This window comes from Micromys minutus (assembly GCF_963924665.1).
Source record: "Micromys minutus genome assembly, chromosome: 14".
Classification (NCBI taxonomy): Eukaryota; Metazoa; Chordata; class Mammalia; order Rodentia; family Muridae; genus Micromys; species Micromys minutus.
Window position 1 is genome coordinate 30,981,470 of NC_137983.1, and position 15,711 is coordinate 30,997,180.

The window sequence follows — 15,711 nt, forward strand, 5'->3', positions numbered from 1 at the left end:
TACCATTATAAGACAGTCTGTCTAGAGGTAAGAGCTTATAACACTAAGTTATAAACACTGAAAGGTATGTTTCTCAATGGATCAGCCACAAAACACACACCTAGTAGTTTCTCATCTTATTCTGTACTAGAAAATGATGTAGAGTAGGAGGCTCGGGAGATGACTTAGAGCAGGTTGCGTGCTTCAGAAGCACAAGTACCTTTCTTTATATTGTCAGCTGCCAGGTAAGAAGGTTGAGTGTGTCTGTAATTCTATCACCAAGGAAGGAGCCGAGAATATCTGCGGGACGAGTCTAGTTGAATTATTTGAATGGGGAAGAATAGCAATTATATAGTGCCTACAGTGACTCTTTTCCAGAGTTAGGGCCAAGTTATGTGGCTTTAACTTGCTAGACAAGTCTAGTTGAACTGCTGAGCTTCACAATTAGAGACTCCACATCAGAAAATTGGCTGGGTGAACCAGAGCAAGTGGATTCTATACCTAATCCTTCTACACATTTATAGCAGCTTGGTCATCGTGTGGGTTCCCTAACAACTGGAACGGGAATGTCTCGGGCTCTTTTGATGGTTACAGGATCCCCTCCCCTAGCTGGACTTACTGCTTTAGCCTGAATGAGAGAGGATGCCCTTAGTCTGCTAAGACTTGATGTGCCATGATGGGTAGGCAGCCAAGGAGGAGTGTTTGCCCTTCTCTCTGTGAGGGTGGGACTGGGAGGAGAGGTTAGGATCTGCAACCTGGGTTTAAAGTGAATGAAGAAATAAACTAGTAACAAAAAATGGGTGGGTAGGAAAAACAATAGAAGATACCCAATGCCATTCTCTGGTCTTCATGGATACCCTATAAAGATACCCATGTTAGTACACACACACACACACACACACACGCACGCACGCACGCACGCACGCACGCACGCACGCACGCACGCACGCACAGGCACATGCACACACATTGGAAAAGGAAAGATCATCGGAACAGGAAATCCATAATCACTTTTTTCCTACATAATCCCTTTGAATGATTGGTACACTCTTGCATACGCATCAGTGCTTCAAGAACTCTTCTTTTGCTCAGTCATAGGCTTTTAAAATAAAATTTCTCCAAATAAGATAGTAATATTTCAGCCAAAACTGAAATTTAAATCTTCCTTTCAAAGGAAAATAAAGATGTTTATTTAAAACAGATAAACATTTGGAAACTGAATAAACAGAAACAGCATTTTCGATAACATTTCGATAACTGCTGAAGAAGTCTCTAATATAGGTTTAGAGAAGACAGACGTGAATAACCTGCATTTACACATAATGAAGAATTAAGGCTGGTGACAATCGGCTGACAGGAATAGTTGTAGAATACAGAAAATTATGAGTAAGGTTCAGAGAGCATGTTGCACAAATGACTTCATTTCCATCAGTTACCAACAGATAAGTGACAACAAGATTTTAATCTGTATGTTAAAGAAAGGAAAAGATACAAAAAGCAGCTCATTTTTTTAAATGCCATCATCCAAGCAGAGTTGTAAATGTACTGTTTGAAAACATACACTTACTGGTGTTTAAAAGGCTGCCATTGGTAAGTTGTTCATCTGCCAAGATTCCCCCTTCAGGTATGTGTTTGTGGACATTAAATGTTAAATGTTCTATTTAATGTTTCAAAATAAAACACAACAGCAAAACTATGCATGATGCAATAGCTAAAACAAGAAACTGATCTGCTGGCTATATTTAATAAACAGCCGACAAGTGGTTTTCTACACACTATTGCTACAACAGTGGGTTGCTATGTCCAGGGCACAATACCCAACATAAAACAATGTCCTCAAATTTAGAGACACAGAGCTTAGTGACTACAGGACAGAGGCAAGTAGGTTCAAGTTCTGGTTCAGAGTTTTCATCTGTGTGAACTAAAGCAAGTTGACTTTAACTTATTCTTTATTTTCTTGCTTGTAAAAGAATAATGTAAACTTTTTTGCATGGCTACTGTAAGGCACACAGATACAATAAATAGTAATATTGATTATTACTCCCTTCTTATATACTAACTGGGGAGTCTTCTTGGGTGTGAGAATTAAGAGAAGAAAACTGACCAGTATTTTTTCTTTTAGGGTAAAGAAGTAGAACAATTTGCTATATATTAGTAAATAGTAATAATTTTTAAAATTCCAACTTTGAAGAAGTACCTATATTTTCAGAAATTAATTTGGGCAGATTCACTGAAATAAGTAATCCAAAAAACTGGCCAAGACAAAAGATGTCCCTTTTTTTTTTTTGACATGACTGAGTCTCAGTTTACCCACAGTGTATTTTACTTTAATTATATTAACTTAGTCAATATAAATACTACTTTCTTAAATAGTGTTACCATCTTTACTCGTAAATGTGTAAATTCAAACACATAACTACTCATTATTAAAATGGTATAGACATTTTTCCTGGATAATTAAACTCTGTATGTTCCTAGAGAAGAGAACTGTTCTCCAGAGGTTGCTGAATGTTCTTTCTCCAGTCTGCCAGAAGGTGGCTGGTCTGTCAGTCTGTCCTATGGTGCCTGTTGCCTGGTCTGCCAGTATATCCTGCATTGCCTTGGTTTGTTTGCCTTCAGTCTGACATTCAGTTCGATCAATTGCATATCGATTCTAAAGACCCCTAACTACTTGGAGAGATCAAAATGTAAAGTATGAAGGGTGTACAGAGCTACTGGACATAGGCAAATTGAGAATTTGCTATACAAATAAGTATGTCAATTATACATATATCACAAATGTCTGCTTTTAATACGCTAACCAGAAATACTTCATATATCTTGTTGAATTAACCCCCCCCACACACACACTTTGACATATGCTTCCTCCCTGATAACCTTCCTTCTGGGATACTCACAATAATTTCTATCACCATACACTCTTCCTATAAAAAGATTCTTTTTAACGTTGCATTTAAACTGTGCCACATATATAACCCTGTGAGTACACTGCTAAAATGTCCTACCATCAGTTATCCTCCAATTGTCTTACAGTTTCAAATGACAACTACATTACAAGGAAATTATGCTAATGGTGAATCTTCTCTTCCTCTGTAATTTTTACTAGTATTTTTATTGCACACATGATTAATTTCATGAGTAAAATGAAGAGCAGTATAACAGAATTAAGCATGATCTCTAACCTTCACTACAAAGATGTGTACTATGGAGTTTGGTACATCAGTACTGCCTAAGTAACAATGTTTATATTAATTCATAGTTTAATAATCTTTAAAATGATGATGCATTGCTATTATGTGGTGTCTAATCATATTCACAATTACAATCTTATTTCTCCTTTAAACAGTAAGTATGATACTTTACAATTAACCAAACTCTTTGTTAACCTTTCATATGACACAATGCTTCCTACTTTATGCTTTTTATTTCAAGAATTTGGTGCTAATTTACACTATTTCCTACAAGAGTTCTGTTTTATATTCAGAAATGCAGTGTGCAGAACACCTAGACACCTACTCCTCCATTCAGCCTTCTCTAAAGATCTCCTATTCTTAGGAATATTTGAAAGCTGCAGCTTTTTTGTTATCAACAGAAGAATAACTGTCAGAAATTCTATAAACTACAGCACATTTCCCAATTTTCTTTTCTGATATAAACAGTTCTTTATTTATAACTCATTTTATACTACATATGTGTATATATTGTATTTTGTTCACACTATTTGTATGGTTCCTATTTAAAAGGAGTCTTCTTTTCTTTAACCACCTATTAGTTTATTCTGAGACAGAAGCAAATTTTGAAACTTGGTAGTCATTTTTTTATTTTAAAGAAATACGCTATTTTATTAAAATTTAAAATCTCAACATATCAGATTAATGGTGCAAGCCTTTAATTTCAGCACTCTGAAGGCAGAGACCAGTGGATCTATAAGTTCAAGGCCAGCATGGTCTACAACATCAGTTCTAGGACAGCCAGGGCTACATATTGAGAGCCTGCTTCAAACAAAATAAAACCTCAGCATACCACATTTATTTTGTCTACCAGAACCTATCCAGGTTCATTTGCATTATACCAGTGAATTTCCACTGATTTTATTCCTCCAATTAAGTTCATCCCAAAACTGATTAGCTTTCAATATCAAAGAGATCTGCTATATTCAGAGAGGTGTGTTCTACTGTAATAAGAAAAACAAATATTTTCCTATGATAACCAGAAGTTAACGGCCTCAATCCTCAAATCCAAAGGCAAACTGTCAGTCTGGATTAAAATCATGACCCCTCATCTTCTTGCCTGTAACATAGCTTTACATGAAGGTACAACAATTATTCCAGGCTAAGTGCTAACAGACAGCAAGCATGATCGTTCATACCAATATCTGTGTACCTCAGACGCAAATTAAGGAAGAGCAGTTCTCTAAGGTACCATCGCTGCTTGCGGACTGTAGAGCCGTTCAGTATATGTATACGTATACATGTGTATACACACACACAAATCCAAAAATGGAAAGATTAGTAAAATATCAACAGCTATGTGTTGAACTTTAAGGTTAAAAAAAATAAGAGTAAGTCAAACTGAAAATAAATAAGAAGAAACGATCAAGGCAAAAACTGAGGAGAGATGAAAACAGCACAATCAAACCAAGGGCTGGTTCTTTACGTGATACGCATGGGTGACAGAAGAGCAAACTAAAGAACAACAGATGCCCAGCTAATAATGGTGAAAGGGAACAGACATTACAACTGATGCTAATGAAAGGAAGATCCCAGTTTCCTCAACACTTGGAAAATCTAAAATCAATATGCAACTTTATACCAACAACACTGAAAATTCATGAACAATGTAAACAGAAAACTAAATTAGTAGCAAAGTAAGCTCCTAATTTAAAAAAACAAATTCTCAGTTGGATACATTACTGAATTCTACCATACCTTTAAAATAATTAACAATGTCTCTCAAATTATTACATAAAACAGGAAGGAAAGAAACACTCAAAATTATTTATTAATTACCCAATGTTGTTTTGATACAAAAACTAAGTCAAGAGAACAAACAAAAAAAAAAAAATTGTAGGCCAATCTCACTGATAAAAACACATGAAAAAAATCACCAGTATGTACTGGGAAGCTGTACCCAATCCCATATCAAAGGAGTTATCCACCAGGCACGAGGCTCAAAGATATTTCAGCATACACAAATTAATGGAAAGTAACTATGTTCTAGAACAGAAATCACATGATTAGTAAAAGCAATCTACACTTTAATGTAAAGCCTATAAAATGTCAATGACAGACTTCAGAGAGAAAAGAATGGAAAATCTTAAGACCATTGACAACAAAAAATACTTCAGAGAATCAAATAAATTCTATGCTAACAGAGCAATGTCATATGTATCACAACACCTGACTTTCAATAACCTGAGTTCAATAACTACACAACCAAAGTAACAAAAACACATAGTGCTCACACAAAACCAAACTGCAGGTCAATAGGGTAAAAGTTAGAGACATAAGCTAGCTACAGCCACCTGATTGTTAATAAAGCTGCCCTGTGTGTGTGTGTGTGTGTGTGTGTGTGTGTGTGTGTGTGTGTGTGTGTGTGTGTATACACATATATATCTGAGAAAAAGATACTTTTCTACTAGCACTGCCTAATGATATCAACATGGACAGGAAATGAGACAGCAAAAACTGGATTAGCCATCTTGATCTAATGGCAGGAAACTAAAAATGTCAGGAGGGTTAAAAACATGGAGATCATATCATACTTCAAGATATGAATATGTGCAAGAAACATATATTTTGAAATAAACTCTATAGTTTAGAAAATAACATCCACCATTTACACAAGGGACTCCAAAAACTAAAAGAAAAAAAAAAAAAAAAAACAGAAAGATTAAATAGACAACATACAGATTACGGGGAACACGTCTGCCAGACTGAGTTTTAAAAAGTAAGTAAAAATCATTCATTCGAAAATGAACAGAAGATAGAAGCAAATGCCCAATAACATAAATGCCTATTACCATCCCTGGCTATCAAAGGAATTCAAATTAAAACTGTATTAAGATTCCCCATAGCCCTGTCAGAATGGCTATCAATAAGAACACAAATTACAACAAATGCCAGATTAAAATGGGGAAGAAATGGAATCTTATTCATTGCTGATAAACTGCTGTGCAGCCGCAGTAAGATCATTGTTAAAAGCCTCCGGGTCTACAGACAAAGGGCTGTAAGTCAGCACACATGTACATGCTCACTGCATTCACAAGAGCCAATTCATGCAACTAGCCTACTTGGCCCAAAGGAAACTCAAGTAATGACATAGGGTAGCTACACAGAGGAGTCTTACTCAGCCGTAAAGATGTTAACTGCACGTCAGGGGGTATAACTGGAGAGCATCATATTAAGTGCAGTAACAGAGACGGGAACAGAAGATCCAGTCTGTGGATCGGAGAGTCTGCAGATCACTAATCAGAAATTAGGTTGTGAAGGATGTGAAAGTGTTGAGGGAAGACAAAAAGGAAAGAAAGGGATGAATTGAGTACTGTCCCAATACATAATACGCTGCATGACAAACATCACTACACAGATGAATATGCACATTTTAGAAACAAGCATTGAAAAGTCTGCACTAATAGAAAATGTACAGATAATCCATATTACAAACATTTTGACATTTGTAGTCCTTGTAGTAAATGTTGTGTTCTATTTTTGAGACTATATTACATGATTCCTACCCTCTCTTTCTTCCTGTCAAAACCTCCCATGTTTCCCTCCTTGTCCTCTTTCAAATTCATGGTGTCTGCTTCATTGTTGCATTCATTTATGTGCATCCGTACGTACATATGTATTGGTAAGTATAGCCTGTATACTAGATCAGTCTTCTAGTATGACATCTATGGATGTTTTCAGGGCTCACAGTTGGTATTAGACTGGTATGCTCTTCCCTGGAGGAGATGAGCTTCTGATGAATATTAAGATCAAATATTTTAAATGTCTTATGTAACCCTAAAGAAATTTGTGACTATTAATGGGTGTAGGATTTAAGTCATATGTTCATCTGCATTAATACATTGACCTGTAACCTATAATGCACTGTTTTTCCATTTACTTAATTTTGTTTTATCAGCTATCTTTTTTGACAGAATTACATTTAAAATGCTCACAATGCACTACTACTTTCTACTTGTATTCAATTTTTCAATATTTTCAAATAATTTTCAGAGATGCACAACATCTTTTTGCTGGGTACTAAAGAGTTCTGTGTCTTTAGAGAGATGATTCATAATGTCTTTCTGCAGGAAAGGTCAATACATAAAACATTACTATTTGTTCTAGACCAGACTACATGATGATGCAGTTTCTCAGCACCACTGTTGAAAAGCCTATCTTCCCTGTGTAGTCAGTTAGCTCTTATTCTTTAAATGTTACAGCTTAGAAAAATGGAAATCAGGGAGAGCGATAACTACAAATTTGCTCTTTTATCCACTATTGTGGATAAAATTTAAATGTATATAAAATGTAAATGTGTACAAAATGTAAATATACTATTCAGTTTCAATGAAGAAAAAGTGCCTCTGGAATTTGAATAAGAGCTAGTTACACTAAATACATACACTGTTCTGTATTTATCATTTTAATAATGTAACTTCCTTTCCTTTTTGCCTTTTATATTATTTTCTTACCAATTTTAATTTTCAGTATATAAAGTTTATGTTTCTTTGATTATCTTTATTTTAAAGTATTTTATTCATTTTCATTCTAATGTGAAATTATCTTAATTTCTCTTTTGGAAAATTTATTAAATGTATAGAGTTACTAAGAAATTTTGGAAATATTTTATTAATTCTTTAACTGATTCTTGAATATGAAATCTGTATTCTATAGTTGCAATTATTGACTAAGATTTCATTTTTGTTGTTTTGTTTGTTGATTTTGGTCTTTCATTTTCTGTATACAAAAGACATCTGCAACCAGAAACGACTTTACTTCTCTATGTTGGTAATTTGGTTATTGAGATATTGTATATCTCTCACCTCACTGCTCTGGTTATCTAATGCAAGGCTGAAAGCAGACGGTGTGTCAGCATCCATGCCCTGGTGCTAACCTCAGTGGAGCTACTGGCTTTTCACCACTGAGTATGAAGAAAACACTAATCAGATTAAATTACTGTTATACCGAGGAAAATTCTTCTTTTGCTATGATTTGAGATTATATAATGAGAAGATTTTACTATGTTGGTCTTTCATTTCTACACCTACAAAATTAATGACAATGGTGGGAGGCTTCATTCTGTTAATGTTTGTCGTGCCCAACCTCGTCCTGCAAGGAAAGACGCAACACGGCCAGGTTCTTCTCTCAGCAGTTTATTCAGGATTCCTTTCTTGATGCTTTGATGGATTGGGGAGCCCTGTACCCGGGAGGCTCTCTCCTGTTATCCTCCCCACCCATCCCCCAGCTGAGGTGTCTCAACATAATTGGTCAGAAACGTGGCGTGATACAGGTGCATGCGCTCTGGGGTGCTCACTAGTTAGAGAGGGCAGAGGGTGGCGCCATCTTAGGGCATGGCTCTCCACAAATGTTATATAATGTTACCATTGATTTGCATGCAATGAACCATGTAGCACCTCGTGATAAATCTGACCTGATCATACTATGTGGTTTTCTACATGTAGGATTGATAATTGTTCTGCCAACCGTTTATTGAGGATTGCTTAGTCTGTGTTAATCAGGATGCAGGCTGGTAAGTTGCCTAGAGTCCTTGCTCTGGCTTTGGGAGTACTGTTGGTCTTAAACTGTTTGTTTGATGCATCCATTTTCTTAGGAATTTCATAAAGTCATTGTTTCTAATAGCTGAGTAGTAGTGGCAATTTTTGGTATTCAAAAATCATTATGTTTAATCTATACACACCGAAAACTTTGACTGTTTCCATGTTGCATTCTGTTCTACATGTACTTTATGCTTATGATAACTAGTTAGATTTCAATGCATGCTATCAAACCTCTAAAAGAATCAATAACAAAAATATATTCATATAGTTTTATGCCAAAATGCCTATAAAATATGTACATGTATCTGTTTTTTAAAATAAAGTTGTAAGAAAAAAATATTTGTTCGAGATTTGTTCTTTTTCATTTGTTAATAAAAAAAAAGAAAAGAAAAAAAAAAGTAGGAGCATTGACTTCCTTCATGTTTGGTAGAGTTCAGAGACTATTTGTTCTTGTCTTGTTTTTTTTTTTTTTTTTTTTTTTTTTTCTTTTTTGTGGGAGGATCAGTTCTAGACTGCTGGCATCAATCTACTTTCTCATTTCTGGTGTATTCGGATTTTCTATTTCTTCCCGGTTTAGCTTTAATATTTTCTATGTATCAAGAAACATAACCATTTCTTCTAGTTCATCTAACTTTACAATATGTTGTTGTTTCTAGTAGTTACTTATCCTTTCCATGAAGGTACAGACCATGATGTAAGCTCCTCAGTGTGCATTTTGTCTCACTGTTACTTCCACAAGCACTGTTTTAATGATCCCTGTGCGGTATCTGCCACCTACTGTTCATGTCTTGTTGAAACCTGAGGACTCCAGCTTTACTCCATCATTTTCCTTGTCCTTACATTAGGCTCTAGGTTGTTCATCTGAAAGCTCTGGCCTTCTCAGGACCTGCAGCAGGCTTGGCTGTGCTGCACAGTGTGGCTATGCACTGACTTCTGAAGCTAGAATACAAAGAGCTTGTTCCCTTCCTTCTCTCCCATCCTTTAGGTTATTGCTTTTCACTTCTAAGTCTCCTTTTGAATGTCTTTGACCACTAATTGTTTTCATATATTTACAGATTTTCTATTTTCCCATTGCTGATTGGTGGTTTTATACGAATGTGGTCAGAAAACATTTTATATGGCTGCAGTATTATTTAATTTATTTAGACTTAGTTTTATGTCCTAACATGCAATCTATCTAGGAGCAAGTTTTCTGTGTCTGAAAATAACCTTTATTGTGCTGCTGTTGGGAAGTATTTTCTGTTTCTGTCTCTTGAGTTCTTCTGTTCTATAGTGCTCTTCACATCAGCTGTTTCCTTAATAGTCTTCAGTCCGGTTGACTTCACTGTGAAGGTAGGGAGCTGAAATTCCCCAGAGATGGCTATTTCTTCCTCTACTTCCACTGATATTTCTTTTGTGTACTTGGATCCTCCAATTCTGTGTATGTAGGTTACGTAATACTACTGAAATGCTCCTTTTTATTACATAATATGCATCTTTTGGATTTTATACTGTCAGCATAACCAATCTCTCATGTCATTACCACTTACATATAGAACCTTTGAAGTCTTTAATGTCCAATCTACATGCATATTTAAAGCCAACAGCATAGACTGTTCATCTACATTTAATCATTACATAATAATAATGTATCCGATTACTTTCTTTATATCTTAAATTTCATTTGCCTTCCAGCCATCTTGGCCTTTCCTGTTTAATATTTGAAGACTTTGGCTCTAAGACAAGCCTATGTGTTCATCTTTAAAGGTTGACATAGGGAATTAGGAGGCTCATAAAAGAAAAGGGCAGGCGCCTTTCCTATCCTATGCTTGGTGTGCAATTAATCTGCGAACATTTTCTAGAGGGAGTTCTAATCAGAGATTCAAGGATGCCAAGACTAAGCCATGCATGTCTGTGTTTACAGAAGAATCCCTGGTCAATTCAGGTTCCACAGATAAGCATTTGCCAGTTCCATGGAAACAGTCAAGAGATCTCACTGAGCAGACCTTAGCTGAATAGCTGCCTCTAATCTCGCCCTGGATTTTTTCACTGCCTACCTACTCCATCCCAATATACATTTGCATTGTGCAGGGCTCCTCCACCCTCACAGGACTTTTTCTCTTCTACACCTTGACTAACCTTCAAAGTGCACTTGCATTTTACAGGGCTAATATCACAGGACCCATGCCCAGTGTTGCTCTGTGGAGAGAAACTTCCTGGAGATGGATCTTCCTTCACCACATGGTATTCACAGCTTCAGTAAGAGACTAAAGACTGCTGGGCAGTTTCTGTTACCTGTCTTAACTGATCTGACACTTGAAAAGTCAACAAATTAGCAAGTGACTATGTTCCTAAACTGGGCTGGATGCAGCTCACGAGGAGTAAAAACACATCTTTTACACATTTTTGGGAGTCCTACTGAAATTATGAAATTACTCTGAGGGTCTGATGGACACTTTAGAAACTGGTCATAGGGACTAAAATCACACTTCACCAGCAATGTTAGCAGGCTATGGGTAGTGTTTGTGGATTCTGCATATAAAATTTTAGCTCTGTCTTTCCCTTTAGCTCTACATTCCTACTCAAGTTTCATAACAGGTTATGTGAGAAATCTTAAAAATGATCTCTAAAAATGACGGAAACGAATACAAGCTCCTTTCATAGTCAGTCCTCCAACAACAGGATCACACACAGGATTCCTGCTTCAAATACGGCCTGCCATAAATGTAGCACAAGGCACTCTCCAAAGTCCTGAACAAAAAGTATGCTACAGTTCCAACCAGCACTGGTGTGTATGGAGAAAGCAGGTGAGGGAATGTCCTGTCTCCAAGTGTTAGATACTTTCCTAAAAACACAGATTCTGTCTGACAGGAACTCTGGGTCCTGTCCTCAGTCGACAGGCTGGACATTCCAGCCTGGAAGCTGTCTATAGCTCTTCACTGGTTTATAAACATTCCTTCTGAAGGGAAATGGAGAAGTAGATGGGGAAGGAGGACAGGGATGAAAGAGTTGGGGGTGGGGGCTGAGGGAGAGAGGAAAAACTGTGGTCAGGATGTAATATATGAGAGAATAATTTAATTTAATGAATGAGGAAAAGCCAGCTAGCTACTTCCACTGCCCCCGTTGCTCTGTCCGTTCTGGAATCCAGAGGATGTTATGCAAGGGAAGAGACTCACAGGAGAAAGCCACTGTGAAAGCAAGCTGAACAGTATTAAGACTCCCCTTCCTCTCAGATTTCCTTACCTTATCACTGTCCCTGATCCTTCACATCTGCACTGAATTCAATCCCAAAAAGAAAAACCTGCCAATGTTCTACTAGCTATAAATTATTGTGAATGTCACTATTCCTTTATGTTCAGTCAATGGACATTTGCTCTGTGGAGACTCCCACTCTCTTCAGCTTTTACACCAGTGTCACACATGTATCCCATCTTAAATAAAAGCAGACGGTTTACTGCTAAACACAGGACTTTTGTTTTCTTATAACCAGTAGCTGTCTATCTAAATAAGTATCTCTTACCATAAGCTTTCCAAATATTTTCATTTGGTCTATGTATTATAAAATACTTTCAGGGCATCTTTTAAAGATTAGTTTTAACTCTCCTTCTTAGAAGGGGGAATAAAATATTCATGGGAGGAAATACAAAGACGAAGTATAGGGCAGAGCCTGGCAGAAAAAAGGCCATCCAGAAGCTGCCTCTACTGTGGATCCATCCCATTTGCAGCCACAAAACCCAGTCACTATTGCTAATGCCAAGAAGTGCATGTTGACAGGAGCCTGATACAGCTGTCTCCTGAGAGGCTCTGCCAGAGCCTTACTGAAACAGATGAGGATGCTTGCAGCTAACCATCAGACTGAGCACAGGGACCCCAATAAAGGAGTTAGGAAAAGGACTGAAGAAAATGAAAGGGTTTGTAACCTCATAGAAGGAGCAATAATATCAACCAACCAGATCCCCCAGAGCTCCCAGGGACTAAACCCCCAACCAAAGAGCACACATGGAGGGACCCATGGCTCCAGCTGCATATGTAGCTGAGAATAGCATTGTGTGGTATCAACAGGAGAAGCCCTTCATCCTGTGTAGGCTCGTATTCCCAGTGTAGGAGAATGCCAAGATGTTGAAGTTGGGAGTGGATGGATAAAAGGGGGAGCATCCTTATAGAAGCAAGTGGAGGGGAAATGGGAGAGAGGAGAACCAGATAATGAGATAACATTTGAATTGTACATACATAAACTTTCCAATAAAAAAAGTAAGTCATTCTCTTTCATTTACATATTCATTCTGCTTTTGCTACAACAATTTTCTGTGATGTTCTAGGAGTGGCATTTCAACTCTTGTACATCAGTCCATAAGCCACTGAATACATTTAAGATGCTTGACTTTTGGTTGGTTGACTCATTACTTGCACTTAGATATTTTCCAGCATGACTTGGATGAGCCTGTACTTCTCATGTTTATTACCTAGTACCTGTGTTCAAGAGTGAATTGAACCTGTATGTGTGGAGACTGTGTCAGTCCCCAATATTCTTTTACAGTGATCTAGGTACCAAGCCGAAGGGTAATTCAATACCATTCTTATTAAAATAGCTTTATAGTTAGTCAAAAATCAGGTAATATACAGCTTGGGATTTTTTTTTAAACTACCTCGATATTCCAAAGGCTCTGCTTTTCTATATGAACTTTATAACCAGCTTTTGGGTTTCTTCTAAAAAAGTCATCCAGGAATACAACTGCCATGTAAATATGAAAAAAAATGTGACCCATCATACCAAACTTTTGTGCCTCAATACAAACACTTCTTCATGTACTAATTTTCCTTAACTATACGTGCACAGCACTAAGTGCCTTAAAAGTGTTCTTCCTGTGTCGGCACCAGGCCAGTTTGCTACTGCGTTACTAGACCCAGTCTGGCAATCTCTGCTTCTTCACTAGGTGCTAAGCTTGTCTGCACGGAATACAGTAAACACACGGACATGGCGCAACTTACAGTCCTTATTATCTGTATGTTACACGGTTTCTCCCTCTGTTCTTTTCATATCTCTTGTGTTCAAATGACATAATTAGGTGCCACTTTAACTCTTGACTTAGATTTCTACTTATATCCCTGAGGCTTTGGTCTTTTTTCAGTTGTTCCTCTGAACATAACAACATGTTTTAAAAACTAATCCTCATTAATTTAATTGTGATACTATACCACTTATGACATAGTATCAAGCCAAGATGAAGAAGCTACAATCTATACGCTACTACTATGATCTGCGCATATATATATATATATATATATATATATATATGCATGCAATAAGCCAGACAATCCATTAATACACTGTTACCTATCTTCTTTCTTATCATATATTTCAGATTAACTGAGAAATGAAAAATTAATAATCATTCATGTATTAGAAAATATTTTTATTTTCTAGTAATAGTTCAAGCCTACTTCTGTAACACAGATTTTGTGCCTCTATTTATAATGTATATTTTTGGTAGTTTATTTGTTTTTTGTTTTTTTATGATTTGCTTATTTATGTATTTATGTATGAGGGATTTGTCTGAATTTACATCTGCACGTGACAAGAGGGCATCAGACCCCACTGGACAAGAGTTAGAAATAGTGAGTTATATAGATGGTTGTGAGCCACCATATGGGTGCTGGGAATTGAACTTAGGGTCTCTGGAGAGCAGCCAGTGCTACTAACCACTGAGTCATCCTTCATCCCTGTAATCTATATTCTAATACTATTATTTGACCAATTAAAGTATTAAATAGTAATCATGACACTTCTGAAGGCATTTCATTTCACTCTCACTAATTCTTAATCCTCCTCACTCTACTGAGGGACATGATGTGAGGGTATGTGGAGGTATGAGGGTGGCTTGGAATTGGCACTTTCACCCTACAGTGTGTGTTCTGAAGACTAAACTCAGCTGGACTGTCTCAGCAGAAATAGGCTTTACTCACTGTACCCCCTTGCTGGCCCTTCATTAATTTAAAAAATATATGATTTAGCCATTGACAAAAACCCATCTCTGTATAACATAAAATAAGAACACGTTCTCTGAACTGGTCTTAATATCATTCGAACCCATTTTCCAAAGCTACTTCATAACCTCAGTTTAATCACTTTTGTCTGTCTGGAATGTCTTCTTGTGCTTCCCGTTCTGCCTTGCACTGCATACAACAGAATCCTTTCCCTGGTCAGAAACATTTCAGATTCCAGTCATGTCAGGCTAGGCACCGGGTCTGTGCATTCCTACCGCCCTCCCTCCTGGTCTAACAGCATGTACAACTCAGCACTATAGGTGTGTGAGAACCAGGCTGTACCCCCACAACGGGCTCATTACAGAAAGGTCCATGTATCACTTATACATAACAAGTATGACAGGCGCACAGTGGTGTATTCAGGGAGAAACAGATTGAAGGAATATATACCAAAATCTCTTCAGCTCACAAATTAGTCCAAACTGCTAATTCTTATCAATTCATTACCATATGTATAGATACCATCAAGATACAATTCTTTAATATTTGGGATATACCACATACAAGAGTCATTATATTCTAATTGTGAAAAATAAAAGAAATCATACACATAGCTTAAACTGAACGGTACGTTTAATCTATTTTAATTATAGAAGTAACTATATTTCATTTTGGTGATTTTTACTGAAGTATATTCTGGCTCATTCTGTTATTAAATCCGGCTATAGCAGGAAGAGAGGTAGCAGGATGTGGCAACATACCAGAGATACCATGGCCCAACCAGTCTTGTTATAGATGAACTCCAAGTTGTTCCTCCTCAGATAAAGCAAGCCACCAACCAGCGACACTAAGAGAGCCAAAGCAATGGTGCCCGAGTAGTTGGGCGGCCGGAAAACTCGAATCTGCAAAAAAACACAATTAAAAGAGTGAAAAGTAAGTATTAATACTTTTCTTTTAATCATAGCCTAGTCATTACTACTTTAAACTAACTAATTAAT

The 15,711-nt window shown here is 36.9% G+C and overlaps 1 protein-coding gene across 1 annotated transcript in view; it reads right to left on the reverse strand.

Moving 5' to 3' along the window:
- The window catches only part of TUSC3 (tumor suppressor candidate 3), a gene marked incomplete at its 5' end in the record, with an annotated part of 141,591 nt that overhangs the window by 50,822 nt on the left and 75,058 nt on the right, over positions 1-15,711 (reverse strand). The window contains one exon of the mRNA XM_080929067.1: positions 15,475-15,615. Coding sequence (XP_080785193.1) covers positions 15,475-15,615 — 141 coding nt within the window. The remainder of the gene's footprint in view (positions 1-15,474; positions 15,616-15,711) is intronic.